The sequence below is a fragment of the Spinacia oleracea genome, unplaced genomic scaffold (genome assembly GCF_020520425.1).
Source record: "Spinacia oleracea cultivar Varoflay unplaced genomic scaffold, BTI_SOV_V1 SOVchr0_033, whole genome shotgun sequence".
NCBI classification, from domain to species: domain Eukaryota; kingdom Viridiplantae; phylum Streptophyta; class Magnoliopsida; order Caryophyllales; family Amaranthaceae; genus Spinacia; species Spinacia oleracea.
Genome location: NW_026614361.1, coordinates 90894 through 109692, shown reverse-complemented (window position 1 = coordinate 109692; position 18799 = coordinate 90894). Strand labels below are relative to the sequence as shown.

Genomic DNA, 18799 nt, shown 5'->3' with positions numbered 1-18799 from the left:
TTTCAAGTTCAAGTTCAATATTTCAAGTTCAAGTTCAAGTATTTCAAGTTCAATATTTCAAGCTTTCAAGTTCAAGTTCCATATGGAAAATCTAGGATACTTTGGGGTGAGCAACTTCTCCCAAGTTGAGATTTTTGGCTTTGAATTCGTGTCGAACGCACTTATTTTTAAGTAGCTGTTTGGCGTTCGGATTTCATGTGCCCAAGTTCAAATTTCAATATTGCAATTTCAATTATGCACCTTTCAATTCCGCACTTTACTTTCAATTATGCAACTTTACTTGCCTAGTCCTTCTAGGCAATGTGGACCTACTCCCTAGTCCATCTCTAGGGGGTCTTGTATTTACTAATTCCGCACTTATTTACTATTGTGATGTTGCTTTATTTGCTTTATTGCTTTCATCACCGCACATGCTAAATACAACAAAATGCAAGGTTACATCACGCTTAACAAAGATAATTTCTTGGACAAACCGATCTTAGGTTCCCTTAAATTAACTTTAAAGCAAAGTGACCACAATACAAAATAGAAATTCAATTTGCTCTAAATTCAAACCCACATAGTCTAAACTAGGGTATTTTTCGAAAATGTTGTGCCACGTACTTGAATAGTTTCTAAAACTCGCGGAATAAGCATCTCGTTCCCGTGCCCGGATCTCACCCATCCGTTTCGAAGATTCAAAGCCTTATCCAAATCGAGTCACTCTTGGTCTTTCCAAACGGGACCCTAAAATAATGTTTGGTGGCGACTCCTTCAAGATCCGAAAATTCAAAGGTTTCTAAAAACTGACCCTTGTAGGGAAAAAAAGCAATTCGAGCAAAAATACCCCCTACAATTCTGGCGACTCCACTGGGGAATTTTCTAATTTCAATTTCGAAAATACGAGCAGATTTCGAGCAGCAAGCCACTGATTTGCTTAAGTACTGGATCCCAGCAATGGAGCTAGGCGCAGCCACCTGCGCCAAACGCCGCTGCCTGCATCCAGGACAGTGGCTCACAGTGGCCTGTTGCCCACTTTTGCTCAAATTTTCGTGTTGGGAGTTAGTCTATTTTTGAATCTTGAAGGACGCTCCCAAAAGTCGAGAACGAATGTCGAAAAACGAGCTTTTCAAATACAACATTCAAGTACGATTTCAATTTTCAATTTCTAGGCATTTCATGCATTTTTCGAAAACCATATTTGTGCAAAACGAATTTCTACCTTGCCCAAACGGATGCGTTCTACATTCGGGCTAGCCCCGGGGGCAACGAAATGGTGACTCTCCATACGGTTCCCGACCAAAGTGTGTGACCATTTCCGCGCCTACAGAAACTTGGCATTTACTTGACATTCCCGATATCAAGTATGGAGGTCGTCTGCCGACACACACGTCCCTTAGACGGATGTGCAAGTTGTCGCCGGATCCGTCTCTTAGTCAAGTACCTTTTGACACCCAAAGCCGACCACTTGCATCATACAGAACTTAGACCGACCTTAGGTTGAGAACTTTTCATGTCGCATTCATATTCATGACTAGTGTGGCAACGTGCTACTTGTGCATTGTGCGGGCGTCTTTGCACGCGTGAATGACTAACCTCGAGTTCTAGCTTGCCAAAACCCATTAGCCTCCAACTAGGAAACCAAACCCCTAGGAGCATCATTCAAACCCATGCATCTAAAATCGCCGATTCAAGGTCTTTTAGGAGTGCCACTCCATTTGATTCAAAACCCTCAAACACGCCTCACGCAAAAATGCCAAATTTCAAATTCAAATCCAACGGCGTCATAATGCCGGATTTTCTAGTCCAAATTCCAAGTTTCAACTTCAAATCAAATCCAACCGCGTCATAATGCCGAATTTTCTAGTCCAAATTCCAAGTTTCAAATTCAAATTCAATCCAACGGCGTCATAATGCTGGATTTTCTAGTCCAATTTCCATGTTTTAAATTCAAATTCAATCCAACGGCGTCATAATGCCGGATTTTCTAATCCAAATTTCGAGTTTCAATTTCAAAATTCAAATCCAACGGCGACATGATGCCGGATTTTCCAATTCAAATTTCAAACTTCAAGTCCAAGTCCAAAGCCAACGACGACATAATGCCGGATCTTCCAATTCAAATCTCAAATTTTAAACCCAAGTCCAAACGGCGTCATGCCGGACTTTCTACTTCAAACATTCTTCAAACCTCAAACTCAAATCACCAATTTCAATATCGAAACCTCAAATTCAAATGTCCAAACTCATGACCGGCGTAATGCCGATTTTTCAATTCAATCTTTCAAAACTCCAAGTCCTATCTCAAAGTGTCAAGTTCCAAATTCATGCCGTCGTAATGCCGACTTTTCCATTCCGTATTTCAAACCTCAAGTTCGAAGTTCTAAATTCAATCTCAAGTCCTATATTCGAAGCTTCCAATTTCAAATCCATGATGGCGTAATGCTAAATTTTCTATTTCAATTTCATTTTCAAACGATTTAAAATTTCAAGTCCACGGCGGCATAATGCCGGACTTTTAACCTTCAAATTCCCATTCAAATCCTTTTCTTTTTTCAAAAGTCAAAGTTCCAAATCAAATGCTTCAATTCCGTGGCGGCATAATGCCGGAATTTTCAAAACACAAGGCCTCATATAGTGCGTCTTTTCCATTTCAAGGTTCAAACTTTGAATCTAATGCAAATTTCAAAGCTCATCTTCAATCTACAAAAATAATCTTGCTTTCCATTGCTCCCAAGAACGAAATTCCAAATACTTCCAACGGGTTGAAAATCCCCTGAAACAATACAAACCCCATTTCCAAATACTTCCAACGGGTTGAAAATCCCCTGAAATAATACAAGTTCCAAATTGTCCAATTTGGTTGAAACTCCCCTAAAATACTTCAAAATCCACCAGTTGAAACTCCCCTAAAATACTTCAAAATCCAACGGGTTGAAACTCCCCTAAAATATTTCGAGATCTAGCGGGTTGAAATTCCCTTGAAATATTCCAAATCCAATGGGTTGAAATTGAAATTCCCTTGAAATAATACAAAATCAATTCCCTTTCAATCGGGTTGAAATTCCCTTGAAATATTCCAAATCCAATGGGTTGAAATCCCCCTAAAATATTGACGGGTTGAAATTCCCTTGAAATAATACAAAATTCAATCTCCTAATACAAGTCCAATTTCCAAACTCGATGGGTTGAAATTCCCCTAAAATAGTTCAAATTCCAATAGGTCGAAATATTCTTTTTCGATATTCCAAGTCCTAGCACAAGGAGTCAACTTCCACAAAAGAATGAAGGCTCCTCTCAAACACTTCCAACGGGTTGCAAACCCCGAATACAAGTACAAAATCCAAAGTCCCGAATCTTCGGAGTGGCACTTAGAGTCAAGTCTAGGTCTCATTCATTGCATGCATATCATATCATGTGTCGGGAAGTCCAAGTTCTAAAAATTCTAAATCATATGGTGTGTCCTAACTAGGAGTCCAAGGATCATGTGGGTTCGCCGAAGAGGAGAAATGTTGAAAAGAACTCCATCAGCCCTAGCCTCACTCATAGTCGGCATCGAACGAGCAGCCAGTTCATCTCCTAGAAATCAAACTTCCAGTCCCTTTCAAGAATTAGTCCAAATGTCTGCCCCCGACCAACTCACCTAACTCATAGAAGCTGCCGCCAGCCTCAACACCAATGTGGAGAGCATAAGCAACCGATTGGGTATTGTGGAACAGGCCGCACCCACCGATGACTTAACCAAGAAGATCGAGAGTCTGGTCAATAAGGTCACCAATCAAGAGAACTATTTTGACACCTCAATGGAGGACAATCTCAAGGGGAAGGCGAATCTTCCAGACAAATTCTCCGCCAATGACATTCCAAAATTCAAGTCGACTGACAATCCTAAGTATCACCTCAAGAACTTCAGAGCTACAATGGCCATTAAGGGGGTCGAACTCGAGCTATACCCTGTGGTATTCCCTATGTCCCTAGAACCTATCTGCCAGAAGTGGTATTACTCACTCAAAGAACATCAAACCAGTACATGGGAAGCGGTCGCTCGAGCATTCATGGAGCAGTATCAGCCCAATATTCAACTTTAAAACTACTCTAAGGGAGATAGAGGTTCTCAGGCAAGGACCTCAGGAAGGCTTCACTAATTACCTCAACCGGTGGAGAGAAATGGCATCCCAAATGGTGACCCGACCCTCCGAGAGAGAACTGGTCAAGATCTTCATTGTTGGACTTCTTCCGAAATGCAATACTCACATGAAGTACCTAGGCTTGGAAAGCTTCAAGAGAACCTATGACATTGGGGTCGATATAGAGGACGACCTGATGAAAGCACCAACAGTCCCGGCTCCACAAGCTGAAAAGTGGAAGGGTAAGAAAGCTGAAGCAACACACAAGGTCCACGAGGTCAACGCCCTAGAGGCTCCTCAAGGTCCAAAGCCGAACAATTTCAAGATCAACACCAATCAGCGCAACTTTCAAGGCAGACCACAAAGGGTCTCTACAAACCTCGAAATGTCTTACAGTGAGGCATTCGATCGGCTGGTCGAAAAGCAGGTCATCACACCACTTGGCCCTACACCCGACCCTCCAGTCGACAAAAGATCCAAGAGCTGGGATCCTGCAGCCCATTGCAAAATGGTGAGAATGTTCCTCTTAGGGCTCAATACTTCATGCAAAGGCTGCTTCGCTGCATTTCCCTACAGCACGTGGGACCAAGTCTAGGATCAAGTCTTGAAGATCTGTGCATGTAGCCCCGCCTATGATGACTATGACGATGGCGTGGATGTTTGGGAATACCCCGAGAACTATCTTTAAGATTAGTGTCTTTGTTCAAGTCCAGAGTTTGTCTTTCAATTTTCGAGTCTAGCAACGAGTCTAAGAGTCTAGGACTAGAGTCTTGCATCAATAGAGAGCCTCTAAAGGCCGAGCTTCAAGTCAAAACAGTCGATGTAATGATTGCTGATTTCAATAAGACTTCAATTTCTGCTTACTCTTCGAGTTCTAATTCAAAACACAATCCTAATCCAAACAACCTTGCTTCACAAGAAACTGACCTTGAAATTCTAAAAGCTATTGAAAATCATGAAAACAGGATGCCCATAATTGAGGAAACAAAAAAAATTAACCTCTCTAACAACGGTGATTCAAAACTAGTTCAGATTGGTCTAACTCTTTCTCAAGCAGAGCGGGATGATCTTATCAAGCTACTTGCAGAGTACATAGACGTCTTCGCATGGTCCTATCATGATATGCCACGGGTTGATCCAAACATCGGTCAGCATACAATTCCCCTCATTCCAGGTTCAAAGCCCATCAAGCAGAAACTCCGTCGCAAGAAACCGGACGTTTCCCTCAAAATTCAAGAAGAGGTCTCTAAGCAGCTAGAGGCCAGGTTTATTCGAGAAGCAAAGTATCCAGAATGGATCGCAAACGTCGTCCCAGTCCCAAAGAAAGACGGAAAAGTACGAATGTGTGTGGACTACAGAGATCTGAACAGGGTCAGCCCTAAAGACGGTTTTCCATTGCCTCACATCGACATCTTGGTCGACAACACCGCAAATCATGCCTTACTCTCTTTTGTGGACGGGTATGCAGGCTACAATCAGATTCCCATGGCAGAGGAGGATATGGAGAAGACAACCTTCATCACTCAGTGGGGTACATATTGCTACACAGTTATGCCGTTCGGACTAAAGAACGCAGGGGCTACCTATCAATGGACAGCCACAACCATCATGAGCGATATGATTTACAGGGAAATTGAGGTATATGTCAAGTCCAAAGAGCGACACGAGCATACCTCAGTACTTCGAAAGTTTTTCAACAGGCTCAGGCAATACAACATGAGACTCAATCCTCAAAAGTGCGCATTCGGGGTAACGTCAGGCAAGTTGCTCGGATATGTTATCAGCTCTCGGGGCATCGAGGCTGATCCTTCCAAAATCAAAGCAATTCTAGAGATGCAACCACCAACGAATGAAAAGGAAATTCGGGGTTTTCTCGGGGCTACAGTACCCAATATAGCATATAATAATAATATTTTATTAAAAAATAAAAATAAATTAGTTTCTTACCAGGCAATAGTATATGACTAGGTAAGAGAAAGAGTGAGTTGGCTATGCAAGACATGGCAAATAGAATACGTATATCATTAGGAATACAAAATGAATACAACATCAATACGACGTGATTTTCCCCTTCCTTTCTCCAATCTCCCTCCTTTTCTTCAGTTCTTCACCGTGTTCTTCAATCTCAAAAAAACTCCATTGTTCCAAAACCTTCGTACCCAGCTCAAGTTCCCGCGCTCCATCAACCGATTCTCTATTATGATTCCGACAATCAATGAAATAACTTCAAAATGGGCTTAATTCTTATTTGGATTTTCGAGGCATAAATTGGGGAAGAACATCAACCCTAATTTTCTGGTATCGAAGATCTTATTGGAGGCGGTTTGGAGTACTATTCTATATAGAGGTATGTAATTTACTCTCAATTGAATGAAGAATATGGATTCAATTGAATGTAATTGTCAATTAATCTCAGTTCAAAGGTATTATGATCTCACAATCGTAATTGACAATGAATTCTGTGTTTCCTTTGATCTTAAGTCGAATTTAAAAGGTTTTCTTGAAGTGTATGGATTCAATTTTGTTAGATATTGTGAAACTCCGTGAATTGGAGGGTTGTCATTGATCAAATACATATACTGGCAAGCTTGGTTAGTGTTTGTGTTTAAGGTATCGTGTTCAATGGTATTGTGTTTTCTCCGTCGTTTCTTGCTTGGTTACCTACAGGCTTCCCTATTTTGAATTTCTACCGTCTAATAGGCAATGTCGAAATTTGGAAATTAGGTAGCTCTAATTTCACTGTTTCTCTTGTTTTCTTGTTTTGTGTTGGAACTTGTGCTTAAAAAGCTGCTGACTTTACCCATTAGTGAGAGTTGTTTTTGAGCATGATGAATGGGATATATTTTTGCAGAATGTAAACGAAGACACTGATGATATGTTTGATGATCTCTAATTCTCTTCGAAAAGCATGGACAAGTGGTCTTTAGTAGAAATGATCAAAAGCCCTATGGTGCTGAAATTGATGATGATGCTGAGAGTTTAGCATGTAAGTACAATCCATGTTTGTCTATTAATAGTCTAGGATGACTTCTCTTTCACGAATAAGAGTAGCTATGTTTAGATCTCCTTGGTAGTGTTACTTCAATTGCCTCTGTCATGCCTTCAGGAAAAAAGAGATTGAGGTCTTATGGTTTTCCATAATCCTGCAAACATTTACAAATCACTCACCAATACCTGACCTCCTGGAGGCGGATGAACGCACCAATGGATTTTAAAATTTGTAAATCTTAGTTAAGGATTTGACCTTTTACTTAATGTTAATAATATATGGGTATTTTGGTGAGCAAATCGGCAGTTGGGAACTTTGAAGCAAAATGGGATTGGCACTCATGGCGCACAACCTTATCAATGTCTTTCTCCCCTTTACCGGAATCAATGGCGGTACCCTAATTTCTTGCCCTTCTTCTCAATTGGGTTTTCGGAGAATTAAGCATTCCGATAAGCTTCCGGTTTATTCATCTTTCAGGGAGCTATCTTCCATGGTTTATTACAGAGCAGTTGGCTCAGTAAGCCCCACTCTCTCTCTCCCTCTTTAACTCTTTTTCTAGCTTCTATTATTCTAAGCCTTACTTTTTAAATGGAATTCTTTTATTTTCAGATTTTATCATATGGGTAATGCATATTTCTGGTTTAGAATATGCAGAAAGTGAAATTAACAATTGGTTTATCTGGGGTTGAGAACTAAAGAAAAGGGTTTGATTGTAGTGAATAATTTGACATGCTATATCTGTCATAATTTGTTTTCCTGTGTTTGGGAAGTTTACTTGTGCTCAGTGATTTTCAGACCCTTATTTTTAGCTGTTTGTAGTCTTTGTACAATCAAAAGGTTACATCTGAGGATTGAATGATTAGAGGCTTTAGTGCTCTGGTAGACTGTGAAAGGGAAGAGGAAGACAGTTGGCCCATCTTCCCTGTCTCTTCTCCTTCCTTTCACATACTAAAGTGTACTGGAGAGGAGCCTACCTCGGCTCTTGCTTCTCAGTTTAATTTTGATAGCTTTACTTGCTATATGATTGCCTCATCATTAAGATATCCGCTTGATGTTAGACTTGCATGTTATGTTACTTAGACATTTCGTTTCAACTGAAAGCCTTGTTTTACTCCATATTAGGCCTAAAGACTTATAATTTGTCATAGACATGCAGTTACAAAAATCCCTTGTCATATGTGTCAATGTGTGCGGGTTCAAATTTTATTACATACGGGCTTCCCTACTTTGAATTTCTACTGTCTAATAGGCAATGTGATGCCTTCAGGAAAAAAGAGCTGAGGTCTTAGGTTTTCCGTAATCCTGCAAATACCTTTAAGTTTGGAGATTTCGTCAATCGCTATACCTTTTAAAAACTCACGATATTAAAGGGATCTGTCTGAATTGAGAACATTTTTTGTCGCAAGCTTATGATGTACGGGAATGAAGTCTTTGTGGGTTTTGATTAATTAGAAATGTCATTAATTACTGTTCTATAGACTAAACATATTAAGGGGACTTGAAGCTTGCAGATTTTGGCCTCGCAGTTAGGATTGTTAATGGTATGTGGGTTTGTAAATTTATTATGCTTGACGCTTCTTTTGACAGTGTTTCATGTTAAGTCTTCTTTAGCACAATTGAATAATTTTATAGTTATGAATAGTATGTATGTGCAGGGTACATCATAATTTAGCATCACTTTCAGCTGGCATGACTTGTGCTTTTGAATATCAAGTTCAAGGTCATGATGGGTACTCAACAGTTGGATACTTGGATGAGCTTTCACACAATTCCATGTTGCTGTACCTCGAAGAGGTGAAAAGTCTAGATTGTTTTCCTCTGTCGTTGTATGCTTTTGGTGATATTTGTCAGTTATTTGTTGTTCCCATACTGTTTTCGTTACTGTGCTGATATTCTCCACCTCAACCATTTTTTTCTAATCGCCCTACTGAGGAAGGTCCCTACTCTAAAGAGTTTTGCACGCACTCTCACACACACACACACACTAAGAGAGGGGAGGGGGCTAGATAGGGATACAAAGAAGAGAAAATGATATGCTATATATAGTTATTTACTTTCTGATGCCTTCCTTCAGGTTAAAGCCTGTCTGGTGTGGTCGGAACTCCAGCTTATGTTGCTCCGGAAATTTTGGCGGGTAGATATTCTTTAAGATTCTGAGTCAATTTGGAGTAATTGCACCTGATGTAAGTTTCTTAATTTGTTATATGCTTATATCACTGTTCTTTCATCTGAAAGTCCTTTCCTGCGGGAATTCAATTTAATAGGTCTTCAGACTCTTCACCACTATGTAAAGATTACAATTAGCTTTTTTGCTGCACTATTTAAATTATTTTCTTGCTAAACAGCTTGAGCAAAAGCAGAAGAGTATGGAAAGCTGCTGATATAAGGAAGGCTCTAAAAGAAGGAAGAAAGCCTGGTCCTCCTGGTGGTGAGCATTTATGTCAAACTGGCTTCATTAGGGATCCTACTCTTGTACTAAACAAGACTTCACGGAGGCCACTACTGTTGATTTCAGAGGACCAATAAGGCGGTAGGCTGAGGCGGGTGTTAGTAGATGATAATGAAGCCATATTCGGAGTATTAATTAGAGATTCAGGCTGATTTAGGATTAGTGGTTTGAAGAACTCATGATAGCTCAAAAGTTGGGAGATAATGACTCTACATAGAAGAGAATGTAGGTATATAAAGTGTAATGAAACATATACTCAGTATAGAATTGCATGTATATAAAATTGATTCAAGTTTCCTCAGGTAAACAACAACTCACTAGACTATTATTAATGTGATCATTCATTTTATTCATAGAGTAATATATATGTTTTAACCAACAGGATAAAATTAAAGTAAATTTTCCAAAAAAAAATGTTTTATAACCCTTTATTTTTGCGAGAAAACAACCTTTTAAAAAAATATTTGCAAAAAAAGACCTTAAAGTAAAAAAAAAAAAAAAAAACTCGCGAGAGACAACTATTTTAAATGGTACTTTTTTATAAAGAATTGTATCATTTTAAATGCATAGATTCCACAAAAACGGTCTAAACTTTAAAAATCATGAGTTTGAATAATAGATACAAAAGCTAAATAATATTATATTCAATTTTTTCAGTTAAAAATAACTTATTGGAAAGCACAAAAACATTGTTGTAAAATATTTCATCCATATTCTTGTTATTATATACATATAATTTTGAATAATAGATATTATTAAGCTAAATAACTACTTAATTCTCCACGAAAGGATTCTTTTCATACTAGTATTGGAATGATGTTATACTATAAAGGAATAGTAAGGAAAATACCAACATACGAACTTGTAACAATTGTGATATAATACTAATATATGACGCGAACTTTCCGTTTAATTCGATAAAGTGAATATTAGTATAGAATTGATTTGGCTCCTGTATTTCATGTTATATAAATGGATTAAGAAAAGAAAGGTCGAAACACAACAAATCATGTGAGTTTGAATAAAAAAAACACAAACTTAATAACAATGAAATAGATTAAAGTTTCTTCTAGTAAAGAACATCTTACTAAATAGATTTGAAATCTGGTAGTTTTGTATTTAAACCCTATTTATTTCATTATACATAGATCTCTATCATTTATAGTGTAAATAGACACTATTATTTTCTTAAATATTAAAGATAAAACTTCAATTATGTGCAACTACTTGTTTCGCCACGAAAAGATGTTCGCCATACCACATTTAAAATGATGTTGTACTATAAAGGAATAGTAAGAACAATACCAACCTACGAGCTTGTTACAAATGCTAATATATGAGGCGATTTTGCATTAAATTAGATAAAGTGAATATTAGTATAGAATAGATTTGGCTCCTTGTATTTCATGTTATAAATGGATTTCAAAAGAAAGGTCGAAACACAACAAATCACATGAGTTTGAATAGTAGAAACACGCGCTTAATCACAATGAGATGGATTGAATTTTCTTCGTTTAAAAACAACTTACTGCATGGAATTCAAAGATGGTTGTTATTTCTTTAAACCCGTTTTAAAATCACGAAGTTATCTATCATTTATAGAGTAAATAGACACACTTGTTTTCTTAAATATTCGAGATAAAACTTAAATTATGTGCAACTACTTGTTTCTCTACGAAAAGATGTTTGCCATACCATTATTGGAATGATAGTAAGAAAAATACCAACCTACGAGCTTGTAACAATTGTGATATAATACTAATATATGAGGCGAACTATCCGTTTAATTTGATAAAGTTAATATTAGTATAGAATTGATTTGGCTCCTCGCATTTCATGTTATATAAATGGATTAAGAAAAGACAGGTCGAAACACAAAAAAGCACATGACTTTGAATAATAGAAACATAAACTTAACAACAATGAAATGTATTAAAGTTTTTTCTAGTAAAGTACATCTTACTGCATGGAATTCAAATCTAGTTGTTATGTGTATAAACCCTATTTATTTCATTATACGTAGTTATCTATCATTTATAGAGTAAATAGACACTCTTGTTTTCTTTAAAATTAAAGATAAAACATAAATTATGTGCAACTACTTGTGACTCACAAGTATTGGAATGATGTTATACTATAGAGGAATAGTAAGATCAATGCCAACACTTGAGCATGTAACAATTGTGATAAAATGCTAATATATGACGCGAACTTCACATTAAATTCGATAAATTGAATATTAGTATAGAATAGATTTGGCTCCTCGTATTGCATGTTATAAATAGATTTCAAAAGAAAGGTCGAAACACATATTACATGAGTTTGAATAAAGAAACACAAGCTTAATAACAATGAAATGGATTAAAGTTTCTTCTAGTAAAGAACATCTTACTGCATGGATTTCAAATCTGGTTGTTTTGTATTTAAACCCTAATTATGTCATTATACATAGTTATCTATTATTTATATGGTAAATATATAGACACTCTTGTTTTCTTAAATGTTAAAGATAAAACTTAAATTATGTGTAACTATTTGTTTCTCCACGAAAAGATGGTTGTTCTCTCTTTAAACTCGTTTTAAAATCATTATACGTTGTTAACTATCATTTATAGAGTAGCGAGCATTCAAGAGAAGAAGAATATAGAAAAGTAGTAAACAGAGGCATAAAACTCCTTAATCTTCAACTTGGAATCATGAAATGAGTTTCCTAATACCTAATAGTAATGGTTTATAGGAGAATTGTATGAATGACCCGTACAGTCAAAAAGGTTGGTACGACGTAAGTATTTGGCGAGATATCCTTCAGGGTAGGGCCCTCCTTCAAAAAGGTCTAATTATAGGAATAGGTAATGGTAGATCCACTTCGTTATGGTACCATCATTGGGTTGGGTCGGGTCCGATTTATAAATTAATTGATAAAGATATTCCGGAATCTAAGGCCCACTGGTTTGTTAGTCATATTATTAGAAATGGTAGATGGTATCTTGATGATGTTCGTCATATTATTCCTACTGATTTGTGTGACTTGATACTTGCTACTCCCTTATCTATGAATGATACTCATGATGACTTTATTAGGTGGATTTACTCAGATTCTGGATCCTTTACTGTTAAATCAGCTTACTCCCTTCAACTATCTGCATCCCCTTCTTCCAATGCTTCTCATTCTGGTTTTAGTTGGAAAAATCTTTGGAAAATTAAAACTCCTTTTAAATATAAGATGCTGTTGTGGAATTGCTGTCATGGCATTCTACCCGTGGCTCAAAAGTTATCTCATATCCTGGATTTTATTTCGCCTATTTGTTGTAGATGTCAGACTAAATTTGAATCCCATTTACACCTTTTTAGGGATTGTTGGGAATCTGGTATTTTCTGGAATTATATTTTTCAACGCATGAAATTCCCTACTACTCTCAGTTTGGTGGAATTTTTTGGGGCTGATTGGAATGATTGGCTATGTTTAAATCTTGCTCAGGATATGAGTTGGAAGGTGGTTTTTGTTGTAGGCATATGGCACATTTGGAGAGCTCGGAATAGAGCAGTTTTTGAGCATAAGATGATAAAACCATTCTCAGTGTATAATAATTTCTATGTGGATTGGATTTCTACTTCATCTATTTTGCAGGATAAAGGAAAAACAACAATGAGGCTGCTGGCACATGCTAAATATGTTTGGACTGTGCCAAGTTCTGGGTATTTAAAGCTTAACACTAATGGAACTTGGTCAGCCAACAACATTGCTGGAGGTGGAGGAGTCTTTAGAAGATCTTCTGGAACTTGGTTTATGGGCTTCTCCAGCAAATTTAATGTTTCAACTCCACTAGCGGCTGAACTGTATGCAATCAGAGAAGGTTTAATAATGGCAATTGACTACAAGGTGGATAAGTTGGAGCTGGAGACTGATGCTTTGTCCCTCATGAAGATGCTTAACACTATGGATAAAAACTATCATCATGAATTATCTCCAATTTTGAATGATGTGGCTAGTCTGATGCAACGTTTCACCTCTCTTACTATGCATCATATTCCACGTTCAAGGAACTTGGTTGCTCACTCTTTGGCTGCTTACTCTGTTTCAATGGCTGTTGGTCACAAGGTTTATGCTGATGTACCTCCCTTTGCTAGAATTGCGTATCATGGAGATCTTCAGGGTCTGGTGCGCACTTTTGCAAGTCAGGGAGAACAATCACAGGTGATTGATGTTGATGCTGGTCCTTCTAATGCAACTGTTGATACTCCTGCTACTACTCAAATCATGTTTGGTACTATTCCTGCTACAATCTCAATGACTACTGGTTCTGCAAATGCTTCGGGCTCTAACACAGCAGATGGATCGAAGGAGGCTGCAACCTCCTCTATGGAGGAGTGAAAGTCACTGCAGGTGGCCAATCTCCAGCTTGGATAATCATATTATATTTTGCGGTTTGTCAAGACTCAACTGGGGATTATCGGAGACAAAATCTTATCTTTTGCGTGCTTTAGTGGATAACAAAGTTTGTATTGTGAATATTTGGGTGGTCAGTTTTTGGATGTGCCCCTTTTGTAACAAACTTTCTTATGGACTGAAGTCCTAAATTAATAATATTGTCTCCGTTTTATGTAAAAAAAAAAAAAATGGTTTATAGAAATAATATAGAGTTGACGGTAGTATTAAAAGAGTATAGAAATATTTTAATATTGAATTAGAGTCAATAACAAAGATCGATGAAACGAGTAGTTCTAATTGGGGTTTGTTTGTTTGACCAAACATTTGAAAACCATATTTCCGTATTGCGTAACAGACGAGAAATCTATTTTCTTATAAATAGATAAATTTTAAATCATGTGCAACTATTTGTTTCTCAGCAAAAATATTATTTCCAAACTAATATTGTACTCCCTCCGTTTCTTTTTGATGTTCCTGTTTCTATTTACGTCGTTTCTTTTTGATGTTCCTGTTTCTATTTTTGGACATAAAATTTGACCAAAATACCCTTATATTTCCACATAATTACACCAAATACCTTAGAATCTTTTCAAATTCAACCCTCAAAATCATCACCACACCTTATTTAATTATTTATCTTTCCGAAAAAACCCACCCACCCCTCCCTTTTTAAACGTCGTTGTCTCTCTCTCTCTCCCCTCATTCAACCTCCTCATCTCTCATTTTCCGTCTCTCTCTCTTAAGAAACCTCCTCTGTTCTCTCTCTCTCTCCTCTGTTCTTCAGAAAACCCTAATAATCTCCGCCTCTGTTCTCTCATTTTCTCCTCCTCTCTCTCGGATGTGAAGAGCTTCCGAGTGAAAATCTTCAAAAACTTTGATCCAAATATTGATCCGATCAGATCCCCTATAAATTTGTCCCCTATAATCGTCCCTTTTTGTCGTTGCGAGTTGATTTGTTCCAAATTTTTTTGCGGGTTTTCGTCGGAGATTTCTAGGATTTTTTATTGTTCCGATCTGTATGGGGTCTTCGACTTCAAAAAGTTTGGCCTCTTATTTGTTAGGTACTTCTGGCCAACAAATCTCAGATCCAAATTGTGACTGGGGTCCCAACTGTAAGTGCCCCAACGGCGAGCACTCATATTCGGCGGAGTTTTTGCATAATAGAATGATGGCCCAGAAGGAGAATACGAGCACTCGTAACTATCTAAAGGCGTGGTTCGAGAAGTGGGAGGTAGAGCCTGGTGAAGAGGTCGAATCGAAATACGACGATCGGTTGCCCACGGCCGCAGATCTGCGCTTTTTTGGAGAAGATGACAAAGATGAGGTATAAATTCTTGTGTTTGTTTGTATTTATGGTTAAGATCTGAAAAATTAGGGTTTTTGTTGAGTTGCATGTCATAAAAAAGTGGATCTGAATTTGCCTGATTTATTTGGGGATTTTTTGAATTTATCTCGTATTTTGATGTTATATTGGGTTTCAGTTTAATGTGTTGATGAAAATGATTTGAATTCATTTGCATGTGGGTTTTTTTTGAGTTGCATGTCATAAAAAGTGGATCTGAATTTGCCTGAATTATTTGGGGATTTTTTGAATTTATCTCGTTTTTTGATGTTGTAATGGGTTTGAGTTGAATGTGTTGATGAAAATGATTTTTATTCATTTGCATGTGGGTTTTTGTTGAGTTGCATGTCATAAAAAAGTGGATCTGAATTTGCCTGATTTATTTGGGGATTTTTTGAATTTATCTCGTATTTTGATGTTATATTGGGTTTCAGTTTAATGTGTTGATGAAAATGATTTGAATTCATTTGCATGTGGGTTTTTTTTGAGTTGCATGTCATAAAAAGTGGATCTGAATTTGCCTGAATTAGTTGGGGTTTTTTTTGAATTTATCTCGTTTTTTGATGTTATAATGGGTTTGAGTTGAATGTGTTGATGAAAATTATTTTTATTCATTTGCATGTGGGTTTTTGTTGAGTTGCATGTCATAAAATCGTGGATCTGAATTTGCCTGATTATTTTGGGGATTTTTTGAATTTATCTCGTTTTTTGATGTTATAATGGGTTTCAGTGGAATGTGTTGATGTAAATGATTTTTATTCATTTGCATGTGGGTTTTTGTTGAGTTGCATGTCATGAAATCGTGGATCTTTTGGTTGCATAAATCATGAATTGGTTGGTTAAAAAAACATTGTAATTTTAAAGACTCTGTTTTTTTGATGATGCTAATGACCCGTATTTTATGTCCCCTATTGCGTGCAAGGAACCCACTCGGTCTGACTCGTGGGAACTATATTACGTTGGTGAGTGTGAGAATGAGGATGGGAATTCTGCTGTGTCCTCTGGGCAAGAATCATCAGCGTTCCCTTATTCAAAGAATAAAGACACGACTGTTGCAGATGATCAAGATGATCATGATTAGATAAGTCTGTCCCCTCTTTTAATTTTAATTAGCAATGTAGTAAACATGGTCAGCTGTTGAAATTGTAGGCCAGCAAGTGTGATCTCTTGCTGGCAGGGTTGGATTTGTTGTTGTTGTTGATGAAGGAGGCTTTGTTGTATCATGTGGAGTTTGGAGGGTTTATATATTGGAAAATGCTCTGTTTTCATTCATGCTGATATGACCCTGTTTTGGTTTATGATTGTATGCAAATGATGATACTATATGTCCATGTATGCAAATGTTGATACGATGGTATGCCAATATGTCCCTGTATTCAGTTCTGATATGATGGTATGCCAATATGTCCCTCTATTGATCATATGTCCCTGTATTCAGTTGATTTGCACCTGTTTGCAATCTGTCCATGGTGGTTTGTGATGAGTCAATTCTCGTGGAGGCAATTCTTGTCCTGTATGTTGTTTTGTTTATTGTCCCCTTTATGTGCCTTGTGTATATGTGTTCAATGATGAGTCTTTTAAATGCTGAGAAGCAAGCAACACAACGACGTTTACAAAGGGAGGGGTGGGTGGGGTTTTTGGGAAAGATAAAATAATTAAATAAGGAAAGGTGATGATTTTGAGGGTTGAATTTGAAAAGATTCTAAGGTATTTGGTGTAATTATGTGGACATATAAGGTATTTTGGTCAAGATTTATGTCCAAAAATAGAAACGGGAAGATCAAAATACAATTAACGTCTTGTTTGTTGTGTTGTTTATTGTCCCCTTTATGTTCCTTGTGTATATGTGTTCAATGATGAGTCTTTTAAATGCTGAGAAGCAAGTCCAAATAACTACAACCACTCATGCTGCCATTAGTATGTCTTTTGATATACTTTTCAGGCGCTAAGTGTTTGTAGTTTGGATTTGTAACTATGAAGCTTGGGGACATCTGAGAACAAAATGAGCATGATTTGTTTTGGCTTTTTCATCTTGATGTAATTCAACCTAACTGAGATTGAATTGATCTTGTGACTTCCCTTGCATGTTTGACTTTTGTTGTGCCTTGTTCATTGCTGCCTTGTTATTGGTTTTGTGTGATCAATGATGAGTCATCATTTGCTGAGACTCAAACCCTTTATTCCATTAACACTCATGCGCCATTAGCTTCAATAATGCTTTTCAGGAGCTAAGTGTTAGTGGTTGGGGTTTGTGTCAGGGATGCTTGGGGACATTCTGAGATCTTTGTGTGTTGTTTGTTTCTAAACATGTCCTTCATCACCATTTCCCAAAGGGAATAGAGATCATTTCACATGATTGAGTGATCATGTATCCCCTTTGGTAAATTGGTGATGAGGTAATTAATCATTTAGAATTGCTTATGTTCAATGATGAAATGGTTGTCTAAATCGAATATTGCTTCTGTTGACGCATCGGCGTCTAAATGGGATGATTTTCCATCTGAAAATGATGTGATATGCATTCATCCCATTTGGATGCCGATGTGTTTAGAGTTGTGATTTTGTATGTCCTGAGTTTCCTGAACTTTAAGTATCCTCTATCAAAATGGAGTGATTTTCCTTTCCCATTTGTTTGACTTAGTCACTTACTCCATTTGGTAGAAGGATATTAAAGTCATAGGATTCAATGATGATAAAGAACTAAAAACTGAGAACAACACCAATATTAAAGTCACATCCTTTGACTTGTGCATGCTGCCTTTTAATTACTAATTACTAATTACTCCCTCCGTTTCTTTTTTATGTTCCTGTTTGGAGTTGTGGGTGGAAATTAAGAAACTAATTACTTTAACATGATTTGTTTTGGCTTTCCGATCTTTTGCCAGTTTTAATGTCTTGGGCAACAATGAAATTGAATTCATGTCTTGTTTACTTAGTTGCTAGTTGTCCCCTTTAGACCCAAAATAACATGTTTTGTGTGATCAATGATGAGTCATCATGTGCTGAGACTCAAACCCTTTCTTCCATTAACACTCATGCGCCATTAGCATCAATGATGCTTTTCAGGAGCTAAGTATTAGTGGTTGGGGTTTGTGTCAGGGATGCTTGGGGACATTCTGAGATCTTTGTGTGTTGTTTGTTTCTAAACATGTCCCCTGTGCATTGTTGTTGCTGCCTTTTTCTTGTTACCTTTTCCCTTGTTCTTGCTGCCTTTTTCTTGTGTTGCCTTGGTTATGTTATGTTATAAAGTTATGTTATGTTTGATCTTTTTTGTTATGTTGGTTATATTTGTGTTGCCTTGGTTATGTTCTGTTATAAAAGTCAGAACAAGGATATTTGTGTTGCCTTTTTCCTTGTTCTTGCTGCCTTTTTCTTGTCTTGCCTTGGTTATGTTATGTTATAAATTAAAAAACAACATTCTCATTAATAACATTGATTCCATTCATTGAATTTTCCAAAATGATTGACACTTACAAAATGTTTT

General features: G+C 37.1%; 1 protein-coding gene across 6 annotated transcripts; it reads left to right on the top strand.

The window, feature by feature from the left end:
* The first annotated feature begins 6109 nt into the window (after positions 1–6109).
* LOC130465002 (uncharacterized) lies at positions 6110–9897 on the top strand. Of its 6 annotated transcripts, none has more exons than XR_008925305.1 (7): positions 6117–6453; positions 6958–7092; positions 7402–7487; positions 7573–7612; positions 8738–8889; positions 9170–9278; positions 9441–9897. XR_008925305.1 is itself a non-coding variant. In XM_056834087.1 (6 exons), the coding sequence occupies exons 2-5, from the start codon at positions 7374–7376 to the stop codon at positions 9242–9244; spliced, it is 381 nt and encodes a 126-aa protein (XP_056690065.1). In that variant the 5' UTR covers positions 6110–6453; positions 6958–7373; the 3' UTR covers positions 9245–9278; positions 9441–9897. The 6 variants fall into 6 exon arrangements, 2 of the variants coding, with proteins under 2 accessions (XP_056690065.1, XP_056690066.1); XR_008925303.1 differs by having other exon boundaries at positions 6119–6453; positions 8751–8889; XM_056834087.1 differs by having other exon boundaries at positions 6110–6453; positions 6958–7487.
* Positions 9898–18799: the final 8902 nt, after the last annotated feature.

Excerpts from the sequence above, each read along its gene's own strand:
- LOC130465002 (XM_056834087.1), top strand. The coding sequence starts at position 7,374 with ATGGGTATTTTGGTGAGCAAATCGGCAGTTGGGAACTTTGAAGCAAAA. Across the intron at positions 7,488-7,572 it reads CTTTACCGGAATCAATGGCG|GGAGCTATCTTCCATGGTTT; the intron begins GTACCCTAATTT and ends TTCATCTTTCAG. Across the intron at positions 7,613-8,737 it reads ATTACAGAGCAGTTGGCTCA|TATGTATGTGCAGGGTACAT; the intron begins GTAAGCCCCACT and ends AGTTATGAATAG.